The 18,414-nt window shown below is 45.6% G+C and overlaps 1 protein-coding gene across 1 annotated transcript in view; it reads left to right on the forward strand.

Annotated features, from left to right (window-relative positions):
* Positions 1-18,414, forward strand: part of LOC135516909 (3',5'-cyclic-AMP phosphodiesterase 4B-like) — a 123,393-nt gene that overhangs the window by 25,125 nt on the left and 79,854 nt on the right. The window contains exon 2 of the mRNA XM_064940980.1: positions 16,144-16,274. Coding sequence (XP_064797052.1) covers positions 16,233-16,274 — 42 coding nt within the window. The 5' untranslated portion in view covers positions 16,144-16,232. The remainder of the gene's footprint in view (positions 1-16,143; positions 16,275-18,414) is intronic.

The following is an 18,414-nucleotide window of genomic DNA, read 5'->3' on the forward strand; positions in this document are numbered from 1 at the left end:
CTGGTGTTGATAGGGTTAGAATATATTTCCTGAGCCGCTGGAAGGAGATACAGGGAAGATGTGTCCATCCTCAGTGCCGGATGAACATGTCCTCCTCATCTCTCCCTCCACCAGCTGGCACATACCATCCCGCACTCCAAACCATTCTCCACCCTCAAATGCACCGCTCTCCCAAAGTCCATCATGGCACAGGTGACTCAACACTCCTGGATCGTCTTTTTTTTTCTTCTCCTTCACGGTCTGCTGCTAGCTGCAATCCCGGACACTCTAGATGTTATCGGATTCCTCTGGACAGCAGCTAATGAATAAGAGCACAAGTCCCGTCATGCGATGTGTTGTGATGAGACATTTTGTAAATATGAGAAATCCTTACCAATTTAAAAATCCCCCTCAATCAAAGGGAAGCAAAAGAAGTGTTCCCATTTACTTTTTTTTGCCAGTGGGTTGGTAATTGTGCGCCTCATTACATGCCACATGACATCTTTCACGCTGCATCCTCAATGAGGCTCAAATGGTTAATCAAAAGGAAAAACACAGTTGAATAATGTATCGATTGACATCAAAAAACTTTAAGCCACAAGTGACTTCCGCTTTTCCCCAGGTGATGGAAGCCTATATGGTTCTAGGAAACTCGTACCTGTATGCTCATTCTGATGGTATTTGGAGGTCGAAACATCATGCTTTTATTTTACATAAAGTTGAAAGATTTTACTGGGAAGAGGTGCCTTTTTTTTTTTTTTTTGGAATCTCATAAACTCCCAGTGAATCCTTCAAAGACAATTGGTTACAAAGTGGAATGAAAAACAAACTGGTGAGTTAAGTCAGACCCCTGAAGATTGAATTCCAGGCTCAGGAGACCTTGCTGATCTTTCAAAGGCAGAAGGCCCTCTTCAATAGCATATTCTGCTCCATTCTGCTATCTTGTTTGTAAACTCAGCAAAAAAAGAAATGTCCATTTTTCAGGACCCTGTCTTTCAAAGATAATTCATAGAAATCCAAATAACTTCACAGGTCTTCATTGTAAAGTGTCTAAACACTGTTTCCAGATAACGTCCCACCTGGCCGCCAACCGGTGAAATTGCAGAGCGCGAATTTCAAACTACAGAATTATCAATAGTTAACTTTCATAAAATCACAAGTGTAATACATCAAAATAAAGCTTAGCTTCTTGGTAATCCAGCCGCTGTGTCAGATTTCAAAAAGGCTGTACCGCGAAAGCACACCATGCGATTATCTGAGGACAGCGCCCCGCATACAAAACCATGAAAAACATATTTCAAACAGGCAGGTGCGACACGAAAGTCAGAAATAGCAATATAAAAAATGCCTTACATTTGATCTTCTTCTGTTGGCACTCAAAGGTCCCAAAGGTTTGTCTTCGGTGTTTCGCCTGCCATATCAGTTCTGTTATACTCACAGACATAATTTTAACAGTTTTAGAAACGTTAGAAAACACTATCAAATTTCTATCCAAAGTATCTATATCCACAGTAAAACGAGCCCTATATCGACCTAACCTGAAAGGCCGCTCAGCAAGGAAGAAGCCACTGATCCAAAACCGCCATAAAAAAGCCAGACTACGGTTTGCAACTGCACATGCGGACAAAGATCGGACTTTTTGGAGAAATGTCCTCTGGTCTGATGAAACAAAAATAGAACTGTTTGACCATAATGACGATTATGTTTGGAGGAAAAAGGGGGAGGTTTGCAAACCGAAGAACATCATCCCAACCATGAAGCACAGGGGTGGCAGCATCATGTTGTGGGGGTGCTTTGCTACAGGAGGGACTGGTGTACTTCGTAGAATAAATGGCATCATGAGGGAGGAAAAATATGTGGATATATTGAAGCAACATCTCAAGACATCAGTCAGGAAGTTAAAGCTTAGTCGCAAATGGGTCTTCCAAATGGACAATGACCCCAAGCATACTTCCAAAGTTGTAGCAAAATGGCTTAAGGACAACAAAGTCGAGGTATTGGAGTGGCCATCACAAAGCCCTGATCTCAATCCTATAGAAAATTTGTGGGCGGAACTGAAAAAGCGTGTGCGAGCAAGGATGCCTACAAACCTGACTCAGTTACACCAGCTCTGTCAGGAAGAATAGGCCAAAATTCACCCAACAAGCTTGTGGAAGGCTACCTGAAACATTTGATCCAAGTTAAACAATTTTAAAGGCAATGCTACCAAATACTAAATGACTGTATGTAAACTTCTGACCAACTGGGAATGTGATGAAAGAAATAAAAGCTGAAATCATTCTGTACTATTATTCTGACATTTCACCTTCTTAAAATTAAGTGGTGATACTAACTGACCTAAGACAGGGAATTTTTACTTTAAATGTCAGAAATTGTGAAAAATGGATTTTAAATGTATTTGGCTAAGGTGTATGTGAACTTCCGACTTCAACTGTGTGTGTGTGTGTCCTGATCTTTCTTATATCGCTCAGATATAGCATAGACACTTCAGTGGGGACTAGCTGTTGTTCCATGTAGTGAATCTGATATTCAATGCATTTGTATTGCTTAATAGCAGTAAGGCCAAATCAGAAGTTTCAACAAATAATTTTGTTATATTTTTGGGGGATTCTTCAAGGGGTCTTAAAATTCAAAATAAAATAAAATAATCCTTGTTATGACAAATCAATTCCATATACATAGGACAATGTGGACACCTGCTTGTCTAACATATCATTCCATTAATATGGAGTTGGTCCACCCTTTGCTGCTATAACAGCCTCCACTTGATGTTGGAACATTGCTGCGGGGACTTGCTTCCATTCAGCCACGAGCATTAGTGTGGTCGGGCAATGATGTTGGCCGATTAGGCCTGGCATGCAGTCGGCGTTCCAATTCATCCCAAAGTTGTTCGATGGGGTTGAGGTCAAGGCTCTGCGCAGGCAAGTCAAGTTCTTCCACACCAATCTCGACAAACCATTTCTGTATGGACCTTGCTTTGTGCATGGGGGCATTGTCATGCTGAAACAGGAAAGGGCCTTCCCCAAACTGTTGCCGCAAAGTTGGAAGCACAGAATCGTTGAGAATGTCATTGTTCTTTGTAGCGTTAAAGATTTCCTTTCAATGGAACTAAGGGGCCTAGACCGAACCATGAAAAACAGCCCCAGGCCATTGTTCCTCATCCACCAAACTTTACAGTTGGCACAGTGCATTAGGGCAGGTAGTGTTCTCCTGGCATCCCTCAAATCCAAATTCGTCCGTTGGACCGCCAGATAGTAAAGCGTGATTCATCACTCCAGAGTACGCATTTCCACTGCTCCAGAGTCCATTGACAGAAAGCTTTACACCACTCCAGCCGACGCTTGGCATTGCGCATGGTGATCTTAATGACAAAGGGAAAACACAAAAAAAAAAATACATTCACAAATGTATTACAAATAAAATATATAAATACCTTATTTACATAAGTATTCAGACCTTTTGCTATGAGACTCGAAATTGAGCTCAGGTGCATTCTGTTTCCATTGATCATCCTTGAGATGTTTCTACAACTTAATTGGCGTCCACCTGTGGTAAATTCAATTGATTGGACATGATTTGGAAAAGCACACACCTGTCTATATAAGGTCCCACAGTTGACCTTGCATGTCAGAGCAAAATCCAAGCAATAAGGTTGAATTAATTGCCCGTGGTATTGTGTATTGTGTTGGGGCACAGATCTGAGGAAGGTTACCAAAACATTTCTGCAACATTGAAGGTCCCCAAGAATACAGTGGCCTCCATCATTCTGAAATGGAAAAAGTTTAGAACCGCCTAGACTCTGGCTGGGTGGCCAGCTCTAAACTGAGCAATCGGGAGAACAGCCTTGTTCAGGGAGGTAACCAAGAACCCGATGGTCACTCTGACAGAGCTCTAGAGATCCTCTGTGGAGATGGGAGAACCTTCCAGAAGGTCTCTGCAAGGTCTACTACAGTTGTAAAAATCCACCAATTAGGCCTTTATGTTAGTGGCCAGATGGAAGCAACTCATCAGGAAAAGGCACATGACAGCCCGCTTGGAGTTTTGCTTAAAGACTCTCAGGCCATGAGAAACAATATTCTCTGGTCTGATGAAACCAATATTTAACTATTTGGCCTGAATGCCAAGTGTCACGTCTGGAGGAAACCTGGCACTATCCCTATGGTGAAGCATGGTGGTGGCAGCATCATGTTGTGGGGATGTTTTTCAGCTGTAGGGTCTTGGAGACCAGTCAGGATCGAATCAAAGATGAATGGAGCAAAGTACAGAGATTCTTGACGAAAACCTGAGCACTCAGGATCTCAGACTGGGGTGAAAGTTTGCCTTCCAACAGGGCAACTACCCTAAGCACACAGCCAAGACAACTCAGGAGTGGCTTCGGGACATGTCTGAATGTCCTTGAGTGGCCCAGTCAGATCCCGGACTTGAACCCGATTGAACATCTCTTGAGAGACCTGAGAATAGCTGTGCAGCAATGCTTCCCATCCCACCTGACAGAGCTTGAGAGGATCTGCAGAGAGGAGTAAGAAACTCCTCAAAGGTGCGCCAAGCTTGTAGCGTCATACTCAAGACTCGAGGCTGTAATCGCTGCCAAATGTGCTTCAAGAAAGTACTGCGTAAATGGTCTGAATACTTATGTAAATGTGATATTTCAAGGGGTCTGACAACTTCTAGAATGTGTAGCCATCCCCCAGGGGATGGTCACTTGTTTGTTTTCAAGTGTTCAGGGAGGGTTTAGGTACTGTAATTGTATTTTTCTGAAGGGAGGGCCATCCATTTTCATATCAGAGGTCCGACATTCTCCATGTAACCCTTATTATAAATAACGTTCACTCCCTTAGTTGAGTCAATCAGTATTTGAACAAAGCTCTTGAAGCTATTTTCCTGTTGTTATAACTGCTTTTATAAACCTTTTTTTAGTTTAAAAGATCCTTCACCTGTGATAGAGAAACACTGTTCTCCGTTAATCCCACCGGCTTTGGTTTTGGATGTCATTGTAGCAACATAGGCTTATGCTGGTACTCCACGCATTTCTAGACAGGGCAGTTTGCAGGGCAGATGGAAACAGCAACAAACAGCAGAGATTTAAACTGCCACGAGCCCAGGACAATCCGAGATCTCAGCCACAAGGGTTAATCTGGTCGCAGGCTGTGTTAAAGCTTTCAGGAAACCTTGATAGCTAGTTAGCAGCTCTTCAGACTTTTTTGGTTGGCAGGATCCCTGGACAGATCATAGTGGTCCTAGCAACTGATGCTAACTGCTTGATGGGATCCAAATTCAAAAGGTAGCTAGAAACCAAATTCTTTCAATAGAGCATTTTTAAGGACACTATACCAGTGTCATAAGCGAGCTACCGGTGTCGTCATCTTTGGATTTTATGTGGCGGTTGGCAACCAACTTTAAAGGTGTATTACTGCCAACTGGACTGTTGCCCCACCAATTATCGCATAATGTATTTCGCCAAAAAAGAAATAAAATATCTCACCTTGTTCAGTGTATTTTGTTTTGGCGACGTTGTGAAATTTTACTGACACATTTTTCCGCATGGCTTGTCGTGACTTTTTTTAATGCATCAGGTCATTCATCCACGTGAAATGGTTGGATGAAAACCTTGTTAGTGAGACAGTCCTAAAATAAACATCAAAGATATACACTTTCTCAGAGTAAGCCATTAGCCTCTGTATTGGTGCTAAAGCACCTCAGCCAGAGTGGCATCTTTATGTCATGTCAGAACTCAGGGTATATCCCCAGGCTACTTATTACACTGAGAACCGAACCCAGCAGTTCTCCTATAAAACTGTGTAAGGAGGAGGATGCAGCAAGCCCCAGAGCCTGTTCTCTTTCAGGTCAGCTTTCTTTGAAGAGGAATGATCTGCGCCTAGACCCTTAAAAAACGATAGAGGATGAGGATCTGGCCATTCGTCTACCAAACGGCATTGACATGTAACCTTTTGCGATCCCATCCTCTATTCTTGTCTGGTTGCTGTTTATTTATGTAGATTTTGCCCGTAGGTTTTATTCTTAGGCCATCGGATGATCATCCGTGATTATTTGTAGTATAACCGTTAGGCGTTGGAAAGAAGAAAAGAGGGGATATTGTTATGGAGGGGAAACAATTTGCCTTTAGAAAAAGATTTGTCTATGATGTTTTTTTCCAGTACACTGTGTAGTGTAGCATTTGAATGCAACAAAAATAACTGCTTGGGGCCTCCTGAGTGGTGCAGTGGTCTAAGGCACTGCATTAGTGCTAAAGGCATCATTACAGACCCGGGTCACAAAAAATGGAGGATATACTCACCCCAAAACCCATAATCTATTCCTGACAACACACAAAACACAATTCATACATTATAAAGCAGATACCCAACTATGATTTGATATTTGAAAAGGCAAACCTCACAAGTTGCCCTGGTAATGCTTACACCATACTGTGCCCTTACCAGAGCCCCTGTCAAATCAAATTATATTTGTCTCATGCGCCGAATACAACTAGTAGACCTTACAGTGAAATGCTTACTTACAAGCCCTTAACCAATGGTTATTTAAGAAAAAATAAATGTTCAAGTATTTACTAAATAAACTGAAGGAAACCATTTTTTAAAAATCAAAAAAGAATATAGAGAATACCATGTTTAAAGAACAACAATAAAATAACAGTAACCAGGCTATATAGAGGGGGTACCGGTATAGAGTCAATGTGCGGGGGCACATGTTAGTCGAGGTAATATGTACATGTAAGTAGAGGTAAAGTGACTATGCAAAGATGATAAACAGAGAGTAGCAACAGTGGGTAGCCATTTGATTAGATGTTCAGGAGTTGTGGCTTGGGGTAGAAGCTGTTAAGGAGCCTTTTGGACCTAAACTTGGCACTTTGGTACCAGTTGCCATGCGGTAGCAGAGAGACCAGTCTATGACTAGAGTCTTTGGCAATTTTTAGGGCCTTCCTATGACACCGCCTGGTATAGAGGTCCTGGATGGCAGGAAGCTTGGCCCCAGTGATGTACTGGGCCGTACCCACTACCCTCTTATAGTGCTTTGCAGTCAGTGGTGCAGCTGTATAACTTTTGAGGATCTGAGGACCCATGCCAAATCTTTTCAGTCACCTGAGTGGGAATCTGCATTTTCTGTCCCTCTTCACGATTGTCTTGGTGTATTTGGACCATGACCGTTCATTGGTAATGTGGACAAAAAGGAACTTGAAGCTCTCAACCTGCTCCAATACAGCCCCGTCGATGAGAATGGGGTCTGCTTGGCCCTCCTTTTTCTGTCATCCACGAACATCTCCTTTGTCTTGATCATATTGAGGGAGAGATTGTTATCCTGGCACCACACTACCAGGTCTCTGACCTCCTACCTATAGGCTGTTTTGCCGTTGTCGGTGACCAGGTCTGCCACTGTTGTGTTGTCGGCAAAGGTAATGATGGTGTTGGAGTCGTGCTTGTCCATGCAGTCATGGGTGAACAGTAAGTACAGGAGGGGACTGCGCACGCACCCCTGAGGGTGCATCCCCGCGTTGAGGATCAGCGTGGCAGATGTGTTGTTACTTACCCATACCACCTGGGGGCGGCCCGTCAGAAGGACCAGGATCCAGTTGCAGAGGAAGGTGTTTAGTCCCACGGCCCTTAGCTTAGTGATGAGCTTTGAGGGCACTATGGTGTTTGAACGCTGAGCTGTAGTCAATGAATAGCATTCTCACGTAGGTGTTCCTTTTGTTCAGGTGGGAAAGGGCAGCGTGGAGTGCAATAGAGATTACATCCTCTGTGGATCTGTTGGGGCGGTATGCACATTGGAGTGAGTCTAGGGTTTCTGGGATAATGGTGTTGATGTTGAGCCATGACTAGCCTTTCAAAGCATTTTGTGACAACAGACGTGAGTGCTACGGGTCGGTAGTCATTTAGACAGGTTGCTTTTTGTGTTCTTGGGCACAGGGACTATGGTGGTCTGCTTGAAACATGTTTGTATAACCGACTCGGTCAGGGACATGTTGAAAATGTCAATGAAGACACTTGCCAGTTGGTCAGCGCATGCTCAGAGTACACGTCCTTGTAATCCGTTTGGCCTTGTGAATGTTGACCTGTTTAAAGATCTTACTCACATGGGCTACGGAGAGCGTGATCATAGTCGTCCAGAACAGCTGGTGCTCTCATGCATGCTTCAGTGTTGTTTGCCTTGAAGTGCACATATAAGTAATTTAGCTTGTCTGGTAGACTTGTGTCACTGGGCAGCTCACGGCTGTGCTTCCCTTGGTAGTCCGTAATAGTTAGCAAGCCCTGCCTTATTCAACGAGCGTCGGAGCCGGTGTAGTAGGATTCAATCTTTGTCCTGTATTGACGCTTTGCCTGTTTGATGGTTTGTCGGCGGGCATAGCGGGATTTCTTATACGCGTCTGGGTTAGTCCCGCTACTTGAAAGCGGCAGCTCTACCCTTTAGCTTAGTGCGGATGTTGCCTGTAATCCATGGCTTCTGGTTGGGGTATGTGCGTACGGTCACTGTGGCGACAACATGAAGCCAGTGATGATGTGGTATACTCCTCAATGAACATCTGACTCGTTAAAGAAAAAATATTTGTACAGTACGAGGTGAGTAATCGCTGTTCTGATATCCAGAAGCTCTTTTCGGTCATACGAGACGGTGGCAGAAACATTGTGTACAAAATAAGTTAATAACGCGGAAAAAAACACACATAATAGCACAATTGGTTCGGAGCCCCTAAAACGACAGCCATCTCCTCAGTTCTGTTTCCAAGTTACTTACCTCAACAATAGCCTTGGAGTAACAGACAAACCAACTTACTTTATACACTTTTTGTCAGTGTCATCACTGACACAAATTCTCCAAAAATCCATAATGGTGTCAGATATTGACTGGGTCTTTTTGTCAAAAAGATGTCCCAACCATTCCTGATTTATTACTGAGCTCTTTTGCAGCCCCCAGCTGAAACCCTGTATAACAGAGAATACAGATCGGATGTACTGTACAGTACAAGATAGAGGTCAACCGATTATGATTTTTCAACGCCGATACCGATTACTGGAGGACCAACAAAGCCGATACCGATTTAATCTGTTATGTACTTGAGTGAAGACCCAAAAGCGGTTTTAACAGAAAACAGAGTTCTTTAATGAAAAAACAGGAATGGCATAAATCCTCTTCCAACGTAGTCAATGGAACAAAAGAACGTAGTATAATGCAGGATGCACCTGCCAGGCAGACTCCGACAGGATAGGACAAGGTGGAAGCAAACGGGATGACAGCTTGCTTCTGGCATCAAAAACACAAACAAGAATCAGACACTGAAAGTAGCAGGAACAGAGAGAGAAATAGAGACCTAATCAGAGGGGGAAGAGAGAACAGGTGGGGAAAGAGTGAATGAGCTAGTTAGGGGAGATGTAGAACAGCTGAAGAATGAGAGACAGAGAAGGTAACCTAAAAAGACCAGCAGAGAGAGACAGAGTGAAGAGAAAGGACAGGAACAGACATAACAAGACATGACAGTACCCCCCCCACTCACCGAGCGCCTCCTGGCGCACTCGAGGAGGAAACCTGGCGGCAACGGAGGAAATCATCGATCAGCGAACGGTCCAGCACGTCCCGAGAGGGAACCCAACTCCTCTCCTCAGGACCGTACCCCTCCCAATCCACTAGGTACTGATGACCACGGCCCCGAGGGCGCATGTCCAAAATCTTACGAACCCTGTAGATGGGTGCGCCCTCGACAAGGATGGGGGGAGGGACGAGCGGGGGCGCGAAGAACGGGCTTAACACAGGAGACATGGAAGACCGGGTGAACGCGACGAAGATAGCGCGGGAGAAGAAGTCGCACTGCGACAGGATTAATGACCTGAGAAATACGGAACGGACCAATGAACCGCGGGGCCAACTTGCGAGAAGCTGTCTTAAGGGGAAGGTTCTGAGTGGAGAGCCATACTCTCTGACCGCAACAATATCTAGGACTCTTGGTCCTACGCTATTAGCGGCCCTCACAGTCTGCGCCCTATTACGGCAAAGTGCCGACCTGACCCCCTTCCAGGTGCGCTCGCAACGCTGGACAAAAGCCTGAGCGGAGGGGACGCAGGACTCGGCGAGCTGAGAAGAGAACAGCGGAGGCTGGTACCCGAGGCTACTCTGAAAAGGGGATAGACCGGTAGCAGACGAGGGAAGCGAGTTGTGGGCGTACTCTGCCCAGGGAGCTGTTCTGACCAAGACGCAGGGTTACGAAAAGAAAGACTGCGTAAAATGCGACCAACAGTCTGATTGGCCCGTTCGGCTTGACCGTTAGACTGGGGATGAAAGCCGGACGAGAGACTGACGGAAGCCCCAATCAAACGGCAAAACTCCCTCCAAAATTGGGACGTGAACTGCGGGCCTCTGTCGGAAACGACGTCAGAAGGAAGGCCATGAATTCGGAAAACATTCTCGATAATGATCTGAGCCGTCTCCTTAGCAGAAGGGAGCTTATCGAGAGGAATGAAATGAGCCGCCTTAGAGAATCTATCGACAACCGTAAGAATAACTGTCTTCCCCGCTGATGAAGGCAGTCCGGTGATAAAATCTAAAGCGATGTGAGACCACGGTCGAGAGGGAATGGGAAGCGGTCTGAGACGGCCGGCAGGAGGAGAGTTCCCAGATTTAGTCTGCGCGCAGACCGAACAAGCGGCGACAAATCGACGCGCGTCACGTTCCCGAGTGGGCCACCAGAAACGCTGGCGAATGGAAGCGAGCGTACCCCCGAACGCCGGGGTGGCCGGCTAACTTGGCAGAGTGGGCCCACTGAAGAACGGCCGGACGAGTAGGAACGGGAACGAACAGAAGGTTCCTAGGACAAGCTCGCGGCGACGGAGTGTGAGCGAGTGCTTGCTTTACCTGCCTCTCAATTCCCCAGACAGTCAACCCGACAACACGCCCGTCAGGGAGAATCCCCTCGGGGTCGGTGGAGACCTCAGAAGAACTGAAGAGACGAGATAAAGCATCAGGCTTGGTGTTTTTGAGCCCGGACGATAAGAAATAACAAACTCGAAACGAGCGAAAAACAGAGCCCAACGAGCCTGACGCGCATTAAGTCGTTTGGCTGAACGGATGTACTCAAGGTTCCTATGGTCAGTCCAAATGACAAAAGGAACGGTCGCCCCTCCAACCACTGTCGCCATTCGCCTAGGGCTAAGCGGATGGCGAGCAGTTCGCGATTACCAACATCATAGTTACGTTCTGACGGCGATAAGCGATGAGAGAAAAACGCGCAAGGATGGACCTTGCCGTCAGAGAGAGAGCGCTGAGAAAGAATGGCTCCCACGCCCACCTCTGACGCGTCAACCTCAACAACAAACTGTCTAGAGATGTCAGGTGTAACAAGAATAGGAGCGGATGTAAAACGATTCTTAAGAAGATCAAAAGCTCCCTGGGCGGAAACGGACCACTTAAAGCACGTCTTAACAGAAGTAAGGGCTGTGAGGGGAGCTGCCACCTGACCGAAATTACGGATGAAACGACGATAGAAATTAGCGAAGCCCAGAAAGCGCTGCAGCTCGACGCGTGACTTAGGAACGGGCCAATCAATGACAGCCTGGACCTTAGCGGGATCCATCTTAATGCCCTCAGCGGAAATAACGGAACCGAGAAAAGGGACAGAGGCGGCATGAAAAATGCACTTCTCAGCCTTCACATAAAGACAGTTCTCCAAAAGGCGCTGGAGGACGCGTCGCACGTGCTGAACATGAATCGAGAGAGACGGAGAAAAATCAGGATATCGTCCATGTAAACGAAAACAAAAATGTTCAGCATGTCTCTCAGGACGTCATTAACTAGTGCCTGAAAGACAGCTGGAGCGTTAACGAGGCCGAAAGGAAGAACCCGGTATTCAAAGTGCCCTAACGGAGTGTTAAACGCCGTCTTCCACTCGTCCCCCTCCCTGATGCGCACGAGATGGTAGGCGTTACGAAGGTCCAATTTGGTGAAAAACCTGGCTCCCTGCAGGATCTCGAAGGCTGAAGACATAAGAGGAAGCGGATAACGATTCTTAACAGTTATGTCATTCAGCCCTCGATAATCCACGCATGGGCGCAGGGACCCGTCCTTCTTCTGAACAAAAAAAAACCCCGCTCCGGCGGGAGAGGAGGAGGAGACTATGGTACCGGCGTTGAGCGAAACCGACAAATAATCCTCGAGAGCCTTACGTTCGGGAGCCGACAGAGAGTATAATCTACCCCGGGGGGGAGTAGTTCCCGGAAGGAGATCAATACTACAGTCATACGACCGGTGTGGAGGGAGAGAAGTGGCCTTGGAACGACTGAACACCGTGCGCAGATCGTGATACTCCTCCGGCACCCCTGTCAAATCGCCAGGCTCCTCCTGTGAAGTAGAGACAGAGGAAACAGGAGGGATAGCAGACATTAAACAGGTCACATGACAAGAAACATTCCAGGATAGGATAGTATTACTAGACCAATTAATAGAAGGGTTATGGCGCACTAGCCAGGGATGACCCAAAACAACAGGTGTAAAAGGTGAACGAAAAATTAAAAAAGAAATGGTTTCGCTATGATTACCAGAGACAGTGAGGGTTAAAGGCAGCGTCTCACGCTGAATCTTGGGGAGAGAACTACCATCTAAAGCGAACAAGGCCGTGGGCTCCCTAACTGTCTGAGAGGAATGTCATGTTCCCGAGCCCAGGTCTCGTCCATAAAACAGCCCTCCGCCCCAGAGTCTATCAAGGCACTGCAGGAAGCAGATGAACCGGGCCAGCGGAGATGGACCGGAAAGGTAGTGCGTGATCCAGAAGGAGAGGCCTGAGTAGTTGCGCTCACCAGTAGCCCTCCCTTTACTGATGAGCTCTGGCTTTTACTGGACATGAGGTGACAAAATGACCAGCGGGGCCGCAGTAGAGACAGAGGCGATTGGTGATTCTCCGTTCCTTCTCCTTGGCCGAGATGCGGATACCCCCAGCTGCATAGGCTCAGCATCCGAGCCGGCGGAGGAGGGTGGCAGTGATGCGGCAGGTGGCAGTGATGTGGAGAGGGGAGCAACGGAGAACGCGAGCTCCTTTCCACGAGCTCGGCGACGAAGATCAAACCGTCGCTCTATGCGAATAGCGAGAGCTATTAAGGAGTCCAGACAGGAAGGAACCTCCCGGGAGAGGATCTCATCCTTAACCTCGACGAGGAGACCCTCCAGAAAACGAGCGAGCAAAGCCGGCTCGTTCCAGTCACTAGAGGCAGCAAGAGTGCGAAACTCAATAGAATAATCCGTTATGGATCTATTCCCCTGACATAGGGAAGACAGGGCCCTGGAAGCCTCCTCGCCAAAAACAGAACGGTCAAAAACCCGTATCATCTCCTCCTTAAAGTCCTGATACTGGTTAATACACTCAGCCCTCGCCTCCCAGATTGCCGTGCCCCACTCACGCGCCCGTCCGGTAAGGAGAGAAATGACGTAGGCGATGCGGGCTGCGCTCCTGGAGTAAGTGTTGGGCTGGAGAGAGAACACCACATCACACTGAGTGAGGAATGAGCGGCACTCAGTGGGCTCCCCAGAGTAACACGGCGGGTTGTTGATCCTGGGCTCTGGAGACTCGGAAACCCTGGAAGTGGGCGGTGGATCGAGGTGGAGTTGGTGAACCTGTCTTGTGAGGTCGGAGACTTGGACGGCCAGGGTCTCAACGGCATGTCGAGCAGCAGACAACTCCTCCTCGTGTCTGCCTAGCATCGCTCCCTGGATCTCGACGGCGGAGTGAAAAGGGTCCGGAGCCGCTGGGTCCATTCTTGGTCTGATTCTTCTGTTATGTACTTGAGTGAAGACCCAAAAGCGGTTTTAACAGAAAACAGAGTTCTTTAATGAAAAAACAGGAATGGCATAAATCCTCTTCCAACGTAGTCAATGGAACAAAAGAACGTAGTATAATGCAGGATGCACCTGCCAGGCAGACTCCGACAGGATAGGACAAGGTGGAAGCAAACGGGACGACAGCTTGCTTCTGGCATCAAAAACACAAACAAGAATCAGACACTGAAAGTAGCAGGAACAGAGAGAGAAATAGAGACCTAATCAGAGGGGGAAGAGAGAACAGGTGGGGAAAGAGTGAATGAGCTAGTTAGGGGAGATGTAGAACAGCTGAAGAATGAGAGACAGAGAAGGTAACCTAAAAAGACCAGCAGAGAGAGACAGAGTGAAGAGAAAGGACAGGAACAGACATAACAAGACATGACATAATCAGCAGATTTTATTTATTTGTAATAATGACAATTACAACAATACTGAATGAACACTTATTTTAACTTAATATAATACATCAATAGAATCAATTTAGCCTCAAGTAAATACTGAAACATGTTCAATTTGGTTTAAATAATGCAAAAACAAAGTGTTGGAGAAGAAAGTAAAAGTGCAATATGTGCTATGTAAGAAAGCTAACGTTTCAGTTCCTGGCTCGGAACATGAGAACATATGAAAGCTGGTGGTTCCTTTTAACATGAGTCTTCAATATTCCCAGGTAAGAAGGTTGTAGTTATTAAAGGTTATTATAGTTAGTTATTATAGGACTATTTCCCTCTATACCATTTGTATTTTATTAACCTTTGACTATTGGATGTTCTTATAGGCACTTTAGTATTGCCAGTGTAACAGTATAGCTTCTGTCCCTCTCGCTCCTCCCTGGGCTCGAACCAGCAACACAACGACAACAGGCACCATCGAAGCAGCGTTACCCATGCAGAGCAAGGGGAACAACTACTAGAAGGCTCAGAGCGAGTGACGTTTGAAACGCTATTAGCGTGCGCTAACTAGCTAGCCATTTCCCTTCGGTTACACCAGCCTCATCTCGGGAGTTGATAGGCTTGAAGTCATAAACAGCGCAATGCTTGACGCACAATGAAGACCTGCTGGCAAAACGCACGAAAGTGCTGTTTGAATGAATGTTTACCTGCCTGCATCTGCCTACCACTGCTCAGTCAGATACTTAGATACTTGTATGCTCAGTCAGATTATATGCAACGCAGGACACTCTAGATAATATCTAGTAATAACATCAACCATGTGTAGTTAACTAGTGATTATGATTGTTTTTTATAAGATAAGTTTAATGCTAGCTAGCAACTTACCTTTGCCTGTTACGCGAATACAGTAAGCGGTCTCCTTGTGGAGTGCAACGAGAGAGGCAGGTCGTTATTGCGTTGGACTAGTTAACTGTAGGGTTGCAAGATTGAATCCCCCGAGCTGACAAAGTGAAAATCTGTCGTTCTGCCCCTGAACAAGGCAGTTAACCCACCGTTCCTAAGCCGTCATTGAAAATAAGTATGTGTTCTTAACTGACTTGCTTAGTTAAAGGTATAAAAACCAACAATAAATAAACAAAACAAAAATTGGCAAATCGGCGCCCAAAAACACAGATTGTTATGAAAACTTTAAATCGGCCCTAATTAATTTGCCATTCGGATTAATCGGTCGACCTCTAGTACAAGACCTTCAGGCAGAGTGTGTTACTGTACAAAATCAATTTGCTATCGTTCGATTAAATGGCACTATTTAACCTTTGAACCTACTTCAGTGAATCATTAACCCTTTTATTTTCTAAATGATTCTGACCATAAACAGCAGTGCTCCCAAAGCTATTACAGAGAGATGCAAGAGGCACATCTCATTCAGAGATACTGGAAAGCAGGGATGGGCTATTGACCAAATTTAGCTTAGGGCCCCCAAAAGGCTAGGGCTGGCTCTGACTGCATGTGTGGGTATTGACGTGGGTACGCAGACCGACGAGCCTCTGCGCCCCTTCACGATGAGTTCAGATTTGTTGTGGCCCCCACCCCCATCAAAGTTGCCCATCCCTGCTGTAAAGCATTTGTGCATGTGCTCTGGTGTTCACTCTACTCTCAAGGAATATGATAGCTGTGTGACATCCAATTCCTAGAAGAGTAGCAAGAAGCAAGAGGCTATCTTTGTGACAGAAGTCTTCCTGCTACTTATGATAATGTCATCACTGAATCTTGTGATAACACTATCACTGTTATTAGAATGCGTAATCCTCTGTCAGCTGAACCCACTCCAATTATCAAACAGAGAATATTCCACAAAATGTCTGTCATGCCGAAACCGACGACAGTGTGTGATTATCTCATTTTAATTCTCATGCTTTTTTTCTCTCTCTCAATCCATCCCTTTTTTCCTCTCCAATGATAGGTGTGCTGGTGAAGGCCCCAGTAAAGGAAGGATAGAGGATAAGTGTATAAAAGAAGAGTGAAAGTGTCTGACTGACGTGGTGACCGAGAATGAAGAAGAGCAGGAGTGTGTTGGCGGTGACACCAGGTGACGTGAGTACATTAGCTGCATCGCTAGGGCAACTAGGCACTAGGTCTGGGAATCATGTCGGATTTTCTTGGCCACTTCGAAAGGGGAAAAACATTTTTGGGTGGGTAGTCTTCAGACAGACAATTCTCCCAACAAATCACAAGTTTCGATAGGAAAACATTAGAGATGCGGACACAGTGCGGACTCTGGTGAACGCGGCCTTTTGCCTAGCTATGTCATGTTGGAAACTCGGGACGTCTGATTTTAAAATGATTGTAACTTATTTGCGTAGAGCTTTCTATAGGTTGTGTCTAATACCTAAGTTTCAGATTTGGGAGGTATCATCTTTCTACAACGAGTAACCAAGTCGGAAATTAGTCTTGAGTTTCTGATTTTCCCACATGACACGAATGCAGTATTAGAGCCAGTCAGTGGTTGTAAGCTTGTAACGTTAACATAAGCTGTCAAACTACCCTCCTGTGAAATACACTGAAAATATCTATTGAGGGAGGCAACCCGTCTGTCTAAAGAGACGACAACATCGCCAGAACACACCTCAATTATTATTCACACCTTGTTTTGACAGCATCTTTCCATTCAGGAGGTGTAGCAGTTTGCTTTAGCTTACTAGTCATTGTTTGGCCACAATGTAGTGTTATATCTATTCATTACTTGGATAATAATTTACCCTACTGCGTGAAATTACATTAGTTTCCCTCTCAAATGGCAACAAAAACCAGGTGTGGTACTTTTAGCCAGCTCGTACAGTAGGTCCTCCCATATCGGTAGCCAAACACACACAAATGAAGAGTACCTACATTAGGACGTCATAATACACTCTTAAGCAGTACATAAGCATTTCATAAATTTTTTATTAACGACTTAAGCATAGCTTCCCCTAGCCTATTGGGTGTGCCGTCTATGATCCTCTAACCTTTCACTACTAACAGAAATAGAGGAAGGTACTGTCTGGAAGGCAGTGAGTCATGAGCAGATGACCGTCCAGAAACAGAGGGGTGTTCGACAGTACACGCTGCAGAGAGAGAGGAGGAGAGGGAGAGGAAAAAAGAGGGGGGGGGGGTTATGGGAAGAAAGATATGGAGAGAGGGTGACAAAGGGAGAGTGAGAGAGACTGAGGGGCGAGGAAGAGAAGGGAAGAAGGGGGAGGGAGTGAGAAAACGAGGGGGACCAAGAGTGTGCGCAAGAGAGAGAAAAGAGACAGAGAAAGGCCCATCTGTTTCTCCTCACTCCTCAGATGGAAGAAAGCTCTGTTTATTATCAGATGGGCAGGCCAGCTCATTTTGTTTCACAGTTTCCAGAAAGACCATTTTGAATCCGGCAACTCCCAGGGCCACTCTGCTCTCCTAGGTATTCTCGAGGCACCGTCAGCTCTTATAGTTCTGAACCAACCATCATTTTCTATGTCCTTGGGTAATTGTTTGCTACCCAGTAGATAATTGCACTCACATGGTGTTCCAGGTCAGAAATAGTCCTTTATTAGAAGGAGAGGATGAAAACCAGACGTGTTTCAGCCCTCCAGGACCGACATTAAACAGCCCTCAGCTAGATGGAAATTCACAAAAGTGGAAAAGTTATATGTACACTGTATATGGATTTTTCTATTGTGTTATTGACTGTACATTTGTTTATCCCATGTGTATCTCTGTTGTTGTAGCTTCGCTTTATCTTGGCCAGGTTGCAGTTGTAAATGAGAACTTGTTCTCAACTGGCTTACCTGGTTAAATAAAATAAAAAGTTCATTTGGAAAGTATTCAGACACCTTGACCTTTCCTTATTTTGTTATGTTAAATGCATACTAATCCCCATCAATCTACACACAATACCCCATAATGACAAAGCGAAAACAGAAATCCGTTATTTACATAAGTATTCAGACCCCTTGCTATGAGACTCGAAATTGAGCTCAGGTGTATCCTGTTTCCATTGATAATCCTTGTTTCTACAACTTGATTTACCTGTGGTAAATTCAATTGATTGGACATGATTTGGAAAGCCACACACCTGTCTATATAAGGTCCCACAGTTGACAGTGCAAGTCAGAGCAAAAACGAAGCCATGAGGTTGAAGGAATTGTCCATCGAGCTTCGAAACAGGTTTGTGTCGGGTAAGGGTACCAAAACTGGGGAAGGGTACCAAAACATT

The sequence above is a fragment of the Oncorhynchus masou genome, chromosome 3 (genome assembly GCF_036934945.1).
Source record: "Oncorhynchus masou masou isolate Uvic2021 chromosome 3, UVic_Omas_1.1, whole genome shotgun sequence".
Classification (NCBI taxonomy): Eukaryota; Metazoa; Chordata; class Actinopteri; order Salmoniformes; family Salmonidae; genus Oncorhynchus; species Oncorhynchus masou.